The sequence below is a fragment of the Sinocyclocheilus rhinocerous genome, unplaced genomic scaffold (assembly GCF_001515625.1).
Source record: "Sinocyclocheilus rhinocerous isolate Xijiao unplaced genomic scaffold, SAMN03320098_v1.1 scaffold227, whole genome shotgun sequence".
NCBI lineage: Eukaryota > Metazoa > Chordata > Actinopteri > Cypriniformes > Cyprinidae > Sinocyclocheilus > Sinocyclocheilus rhinocerous.
In genome coordinates this window covers 285,167-292,935 of record NW_015633170.1, presented here as the reverse complement: position 1 = coordinate 292,935, position 7,769 = coordinate 285,167, and the positions used below count along the sequence as shown (strand labels likewise).

Below are 7,769 nucleotides of genomic sequence, written 5' to 3'. Positions count from 1 at the left end.
ATGGATGGGTGCTTTTTATTTAACTTGTTTTGGACTGAAGCATGCAACACCCGCTGAGTGCCATGAAACAGCTTGAAAGATCAAAGACTATTTTTAATATAACTCCGACTGGATTCGTCTGAAAGAAGAAAGTCATATACACCTAGGATGACTTGAGGGTAAGTAATTTATGGGCTAATTTTCATTTTTGGGTGAACTAACCCTTTAAGTCAAATAACGGCCTAAATTTTTGTCTAATGAATGCTTTTTACATTTCCTGTGTTCTCAAAAGCAGAGGCTGTCATAGCTGGGTAAAGCGCTATAAATTATAACTTCTATAAATTAAAACAAATACATTTTTGTGTTCACATTTGCTGCAACAACAAAGGAAAATAAAAGCATGATTGTGCTTCTATGACTTTCCAAAAGAGGTAAAAAATATCAAAAGATTATGTTGGTCAGAAGAGAGAAATGTGTTAAATTTGCCATCACTCCCTTAGAATTTATATTAGAAACACACACACACAGCAGCGTTAACCAGGTAATATAGCTCATAGTGTTATAAATGTACAGTAATTAAAAAAAGAAAGAAAAGAAAATATAAACAACTTTGCTAGAAGGGTCCATCCTCACACAAAGCTATCATATGGCTTCATAAAAACCTAAAGAGTCGTATGGGCTACTTTTATACTGTTTTTGACGTGAAAGTAAGTAAATAAGGGCCGGATTTTCATGTTTATATTAACTATTCCTTTAAATATAGAGGTTCTTTTGGTGCCCACGTCTTTTACACGTTGGATTGCTCGCAAACCTTGGTTGAGACACTGGCCTTTTAGACCCAAAGACATACTGTATGCATCTTTTAGTCCTACGCCCACATTGTTGCATAATATAATGTAGCAGTGAAGGAAGTCACTGCACAGCCTCCCACTATATTCTCTGCGCTTTCTCGTTTTCTCTCTAACTCTCCTCTCTGTCTTTCACAGAGGCAAATTATGCCAGCAGTACCAGAGTCCCTGTCTCTGGTGACGTGCCAGCCTGTTGGTGAGACCCTCCGCTCCAGCGCCCACCCCTGTGCCCTCTCCCCTGGCAGGCCCATGCTGGTGGACGCCCCGCTCAGGCCCACGCCCGCACCATGAGCGCCAACGGCCGTGCTCCGCCTGCTGCGACTCCTGCCGCGCCCCCCGCAGCCTCCGTTCCTGTATCGTCAGTGGTACCGGTCGGCTCGCTGGCCCAGAAGAAGCGGCAGCAGTATGCCAAGAGCAAAAAACAGGGCAGTTCGGCCAACACGCGGCCGCAGAGAGCTCTCTTCTGCCTCAACCTCAACAACCCCATCCGCCGGGCCTGTATCAGCCTCGTGGAATGGAAGTATCCTTTACTGTGTGTAAAACATTGGGATTGATTAATATCAAGGCCCTTGGGGTGTTTAAAATGTTCTCATATCCAAGTTTAAAGGAGTTTTTTTCATCATTTACTCACCTTTGTGTCGTTCCAAACCTGTATGACTACTTTTTTCCCTCTTTTTCCACACAATGGAGGTCAAAGTTGTTTAGACCCCAACTTTCTTTAAAATACTTTGTCTTTCGCAGAAGAAATAAAATGCACAACTTGATGGTAAAACAACTATAATTAAGTCATTTATAGGTTGAGTCCACTGAAAATTGTGATCGCTTTGGCTTTGTGGTGCTATCAGAACATTGCTGTTTGACTATATCCACCCAATGGTGGTAGCCCTTACGAAAATTAACTGTGGTTTTACTACAAATAAAACCAAAAAAGCTTGGTCAGGTAAACCATGGTAACCACAAATTGACTGTGGTTTTGCTACACTAACTATGACCCCTTTAACAAAGGTATTTGTAGTAAAACTGTGGTTATACAAATGGTAATCAATACGCCAAAAACTATGGTTAGTACACTTTTACTATAATAAAACCATGGTTAATTTTCATAAGAGTTGGAGGTCTATCAGGTCGGTTAGGTCCATCAGGTTGGAGGCAGCTTGTTAAAAATTGCTACAGAGCGATGCATTGATGCATTTTTGCAGGCCAACAAAAAACCAACAGGATTTTTCCATTTGCTTTTGGATTATGGCAGAATATAAGGTCTGTGACTAACAAAAGTTGATGATTCTAGACATTTGGTTAATCTTCACAAATGAACATCTATGAATTTTGAAGCCTAAATACAATCGCCAGAAGTAAAGACGTAAATGTATTCTATAAAACAAACAGACTTCAACGTCATCACCAGTAAGCTTCTGACAACTCTTTCCTGATTCTTGATTTTAAAAACATTTTCCCTAGAAGTTTGAGTTAGAATGGTTTGCAAGTGCATGATTACAAACACAGTGAGGCTGTTAAAGTAGACTAGTGAAGAACAGTTGACTCAAATATGTAGAACAGTTGACTCAAATATGTGTATGTTTCATGGAAAAAATGGTGGCATACAGGTTTTCACTATATTTGATTTTAGCAGACTTGCATTCGAACACATGGAAAAACTAGTGGTCTGTCCTTCAAATCCGAGGTTGTTGTTTGTAAATACACTTTGAAGTTTCTTCTGGCATTATTTCTCTAGAAAACTAAAATATGGTGTGGTTTGCTTGTGGCCTGTGATGAAAATAGATGAAGGCGGGATGAAGTAATTGAGCAAATCATCAAGAGAACAGGTAAACAAATGAAAGTAGTCCACCTTTGCATCTAGAGCAGACATCCCAGCTCGTGATCCCCAGTAGAAGCTTGTCTGGTGGTCTTTATTAGAGAGAAGCTGTGTTCCCTGCAGTGAGAAACACCTTAATCTCAAACGCAAGTCAGCGTGTGTAGCTGAGCTTTGAAAAGAACATCTGTTCCCCCCGGCCCTACGGGAAGATAAAGGAGCTATGGCTTCCAGGCTGTAGATTTCAGATTCATCTCTTCAAGAGAGGATGTATAGCCTAGAATGTCTCATTTTTTTAAAGCTGCATATTGTTGTTATACAATATAATGTACAGTGAAACAAGCATTGCAGGTGTTAACATTTGTGTAGAAATGTGTTGTGTAGAAATATGTTAACCTTGCGCTACCAGCCTTGTCTTTCCTCAAGGGATTCATGGGAAAGTCAGAGAGAACTTGACCACCCCTGAATGGTGCATAATCTTAACATTTTAGTGTCCTAGCTCATGGCCTAATAAGAGTATTTAGCAGAGTAAAATTAGAGCATTGCACTGGATTTAAAAAACGCATTAAGTGTAATGTGAGACGCAACCCAGAATGTAGCGTAAAATGTATCCTTGACACACAAAATTAGGCATTTTTGTGAAAGCAGAGGATAGATTTATATGATTGACTGTCAAATATTTAATGTAGACTGCAGCATTTCCAGGTCCTCTGACTCACAGCAGTTTTATTTACATTTTGTACGTCTCACTAGCAGGAAAGCAGAGCGGCTGAGTCAGTGCTGTTGTGATGGACGTTTTTACTGTTAAACCGCATGCAAGTAGCTACTCACTGCTATTTACTTACTTCTGACACTTTTGAGCAATCACAAGATGAAGTTTAGCTCAGTTGAATAATAAAGATGTACAGATCAACAGGGGCCGGTGTGACCGTTTCAGGCCAGTTGATGGAACATAGTCCACGATCATTGAAAAATTAGATGATATATGTTTTTATGCCTTGTAAACATACAAATTTTGTTTTCTGTGATGTTTTGAATATTGTTTGTGAATTAAATATCACCAAGGAAATATAGGTATTTAACTTGTTAACAAAGGTGAAGTTTTGTTGAAATTGCAAGAAATAAAAACAAATCAGCAATCTTATGCCATAATTGAAATAATACATAGGGCTTATAAAAAACATAAATGTGTTTTTCAGACCCTTAAAAAATTAAATGAAAATGCTAGCAATCCAAGTAACAAATCTGAATTTATGGCAAGAGAAAAAAGGAAACTTTTGAATAATAGGTTTGGAGTAATTCCATTTTAATCTAGCCAAATTGAGGGATGAGTTGAAATTTGATTTGTTATTCACATTCTGACCTTGAATTTTAATTTTTCCCCTAAATATGTACAATATATGCCAGATTTTTTACTTGTTTGATTGATTCCAGTAGCAATTTTAACTTGTAAACCTTCACAAGAATGACTGGATGTGTATATATATATATATATTAATTGCCTCTGACTTTAATTATTAATAAAGATTAATTCTCTTTGTTCTACTCCTTAACTCTTATCTCAGGCCATTTGATGTCTTTATATTGATAGCGATTTTCGCCAACTGCATGGCCTTAGCTGTATACATCCCCTTTCCCGAGGATGATTCCAACTCAACCAACCACGACCTGGTGAGTAAATAACTGCAACATTTTGACCTTTTAGCATGTTCCAGTCTGACCCCTGCTATGACCCCAAACCCCACACTCACATTAACTGTTGTTTGCATCTGAAGATGGGTCTCAAGCTACGGATTCGGGTGACGTTTTAGCTCATCCGCGCATCACTAGTCTCCGGTCAAAGAGCGTCTCCTAAGGGATGGGTATTTCATTGTTTAATGGAGACTAAGCTCCGCCCTTTTACATTTTAATGGTGTGCAGGTGTCATTTTAGAGAATTTAATATTGAATTCTTGTGGCTTAAAAATCAAGTTTTTAAATTTGTTTACATGTCGGTCTGCTGTTTTTAATATGCTTAAAAGACAAACCATGTGCAAATTCATCAGTCAACACCATTGCTGAGCATTTTCTCCTTGAAATCCAGTGTAGCAAAGACGTGGTTTGAAATCACCCCTGTTTCCTATGTCACAAACATGTAACCAATCCTGTTAACTTGTAGGGCAGGACTTTTCATATCATTAGCAAAGTGTTTCTACATATGGATGTTGAGTTTTAGAATGTAGCTCTCTGAGATGGCGAACAGGAACATGGTTTGTGTAACATTTGTAACACATTATTAGCTGTTTGATAATGCAGTCAAGCCAAAAGCTAATGATATAAATTACCATTACGTGTCTGACGTTGTAGAGAGCTATACATAAAATATATTGCCATTCTGATACATTGACTTGAATACGACCCTGTATAATTCACTCTTCCTCTTCTTCTTCAGAATCAGTTTCTATATATATCTATATAGTTCAAACATATATGGATGGATTGATATAATATTGCCACTTGCCATTGTGTAGCATTAGCTACTTCAGTTAACCGAGTGAAAGTGGAGCAGTTTTGAGCTGGTGGATTGAGTGGAGGCAGGGACTAATTAGCATATTCATGCGGTTCTGCTTATACTTAGAGTTAAAGGGTTAGTTCACCCAAATATGAAAACTGCCCCATGGTTTACTCACCCTCATACCATCCTAGGTATATATGACTTTCTTCTTTCAGACGAATACAATCGGAGTTATATTAAAACCCTTAACAGTTAAGAGGTTAAAAAACGTCCTGGCTCTTCCAATCTTTATAATGGCAGTGAATGGGGGTTGAGATTTTGAAGCCCAAAAACCTGCGTCCATACATCATAAAAAGTGCTCCACATGGCACCGGGGGGTTAATAAAGCCTTCTGAGGTGAATCGATGTGTTTGTGTAAGAAAAATATCTATATTTAAAACTTTATAAACTGTTATCTCTAGCATCCATTAACTGTCGTAAGCATGTTCACTAGAGAGTGGCATTCCAGCGGATGGCGAATGCAGAAGCGCAGAGGAGAGAGCAAAACAAAACACCGGTCACGAATTAGAAGTACAAAATGAGGATTTGTAAAGAAAGTTGAACAGTTTCGATATAAGGCAAGAGGAGACTGGTTTTGCTTTGCTGTAAACAAAACTTGGTTCTTGCGAGACAAGCATATTCTCACCAGAGCTTACGCTACGCCTACATCCTACGTCATCCGCTGGACGCCACTCTCTCATGAATGCACGTACCAGTTAGCAGAAGCTAGAGATTACGGTTTATAAAGTTTTAAATATGGATGTTTTTCTTACACAAATGCACCGATTCGCTTCAGAAGGCCTTTATTAACCCCCCCGGAGCCGTGTGGAGCACTTGTTTATGATGGATGGATGCATTTTATTGGCTTCAGAATCTCAACCCCCATTCAGTGCCATTATAAAGCTTGGAAGAGCCAGGACATTTTTTAATATAACTCCAGTTGTATTCGTCTGAAGGAAGAAAGTCATTTACACCTAGGATGGCTTGAGGGTGAGTAAATCATGGGGCAGTTTTCATTTGTGGGTGAACGATCCCTTTAAGGGTATAAAGTGTACATTAAAGCTATTTTGAGGCATGAAGAAATATTTTTCACTGAGGAAAAAACGTTTGAATATCAAACGTTTTGATTGTCAAAGATGAGATTTAATGGATAAAATTTGAGACTGCAAGGAGACTTTAAGAATATACAGTATATTATTAGTTAAGTTAGCAAATGAGGACTTTATTAGTCAAACATTTGCATAATAAAGACCAAATATTGTTAGGAAATCAGGCCGGATTTCAGTTGTTTCATAATATTTTTTTTCTTTAAGAACAGGCGAATGAAAGACACACAAAGCCACGGCATTGTGATTATATGTGTATATTCCTGGAAGGACATAGAGGAAAATCGGTCACGTTATAATCTCGATGATCTTTTCTGAGAACAGATGCATGCTCAGCTCAGACATTTTCTTTTCAAACTTGCTTCGCTTCCTTTTAACAAACTACTTCGCTTGTACAGTTCAATTGATCTGATTTTGAACTATTCAGATAAATGATTTATATTTAGACGAGCGGAGCATTTGGATCGGGTTCGGAGGGGGCGGATGTTCTTCTCTGTGCTTTGGACCGAGAGGACGATTGTGAGTTGAGATAAGACAGCTGTTCGATCTTGTGGTGGAGTGCGGCTCAGCACGAGGGCTTCGTGATTTGTGAATAGCTCTCATGGCTACTGGCACAGTTTAATTGAGTGATTTCAGCAACTCAGACAGGAAAGGGAAATGGCAGGCAGAGATGGTGCTTCCTGGGTTTTTTTCCCCCCTGAAGCATTTTGGGGCTGCATTTGACAAAGTGTTTTGCATTTTTTGACTGTAAAACTTAGAGTTTATATTGAAAGTTTCTTGAAATGTTCAAACTGGGCAGGTCATATTTCTGCTGGACTTCATTTGTAGTCTTACGAATGCGACATGCGACCAGTTCAGATTACCGTAAACCTCACAAGCAGGGCATTGTTCTTTTAATGCACACGTGCAACAGCAATACACATCAAACAAACAACCTTGTCGGTTGTTTTCCTCTTGCTTGATTATTTTTTCATGTGCTGGCTGTGTTATCTCATCCATCTGCACTCCCATGTGTGTGTTAAACAGCAGGAGGTAATCGCACAGCAAAATTTCATCAGAATCCCAGCAGGTATGATAACATACATCACAGGTTGTCTCACACGGATGAGCAGAGGTCATGCTGGAGAGCCTATAGATACATTAGAGGGTCAGAGATGTTCCAGCAGCCAATATAAAGGGTCGATGAGGCTTTTATATTTGATATATTTTACTAGATGAATCATTTGTAATGTTGCTGTGTAAAGAATCACCATTAGTTTTGCTCATTTTGAACAAACCTTTTACCTTAAAGGTCCCATATTGTCAAAACTGAAATTTCCTGGCTTTTTTCACGATAACTGAGGTCTAGGTGCTATTTAACTACCATATAAGTTTCAAAACAGTCAGTCCACAGTAAAATGCACACAGCCTGCATAAAGTAGCTGTGATTTTTCACGAACCGTTGTAACTTCCGTAAAAAGTTGACGTCAGAACTACACAGTCACCACCTTCAGT

General features: G+C 38.8%; 1 protein-coding gene across 3 annotated transcripts in view; it reads left to right on the top strand.

Moving 5' to 3' along the window:
- Window positions 1-7,769, top strand: part of cacna1da (calcium channel, voltage-dependent, L type, alpha 1D subunit, a) — a 134,511-nt gene that overhangs the window by 2,362 nt on the left and 124,380 nt on the right. For all 3 annotated transcript variants that reach the window (XM_016556394.1, XM_016556393.1, XM_016556391.1), the window contains exons 2-3: window positions 966-1,347; window positions 4,203-4,308. In XM_016556394.1, coding sequence (XP_016411880.1) covers window positions 1,115-1,347; window positions 4,203-4,308 — 339 coding nt within the window. In that variant the 5' untranslated portion in view covers window positions 966-1,114. The remainder of the gene's footprint in view (window positions 1-965; window positions 1,348-4,202; window positions 4,309-7,769) is intronic.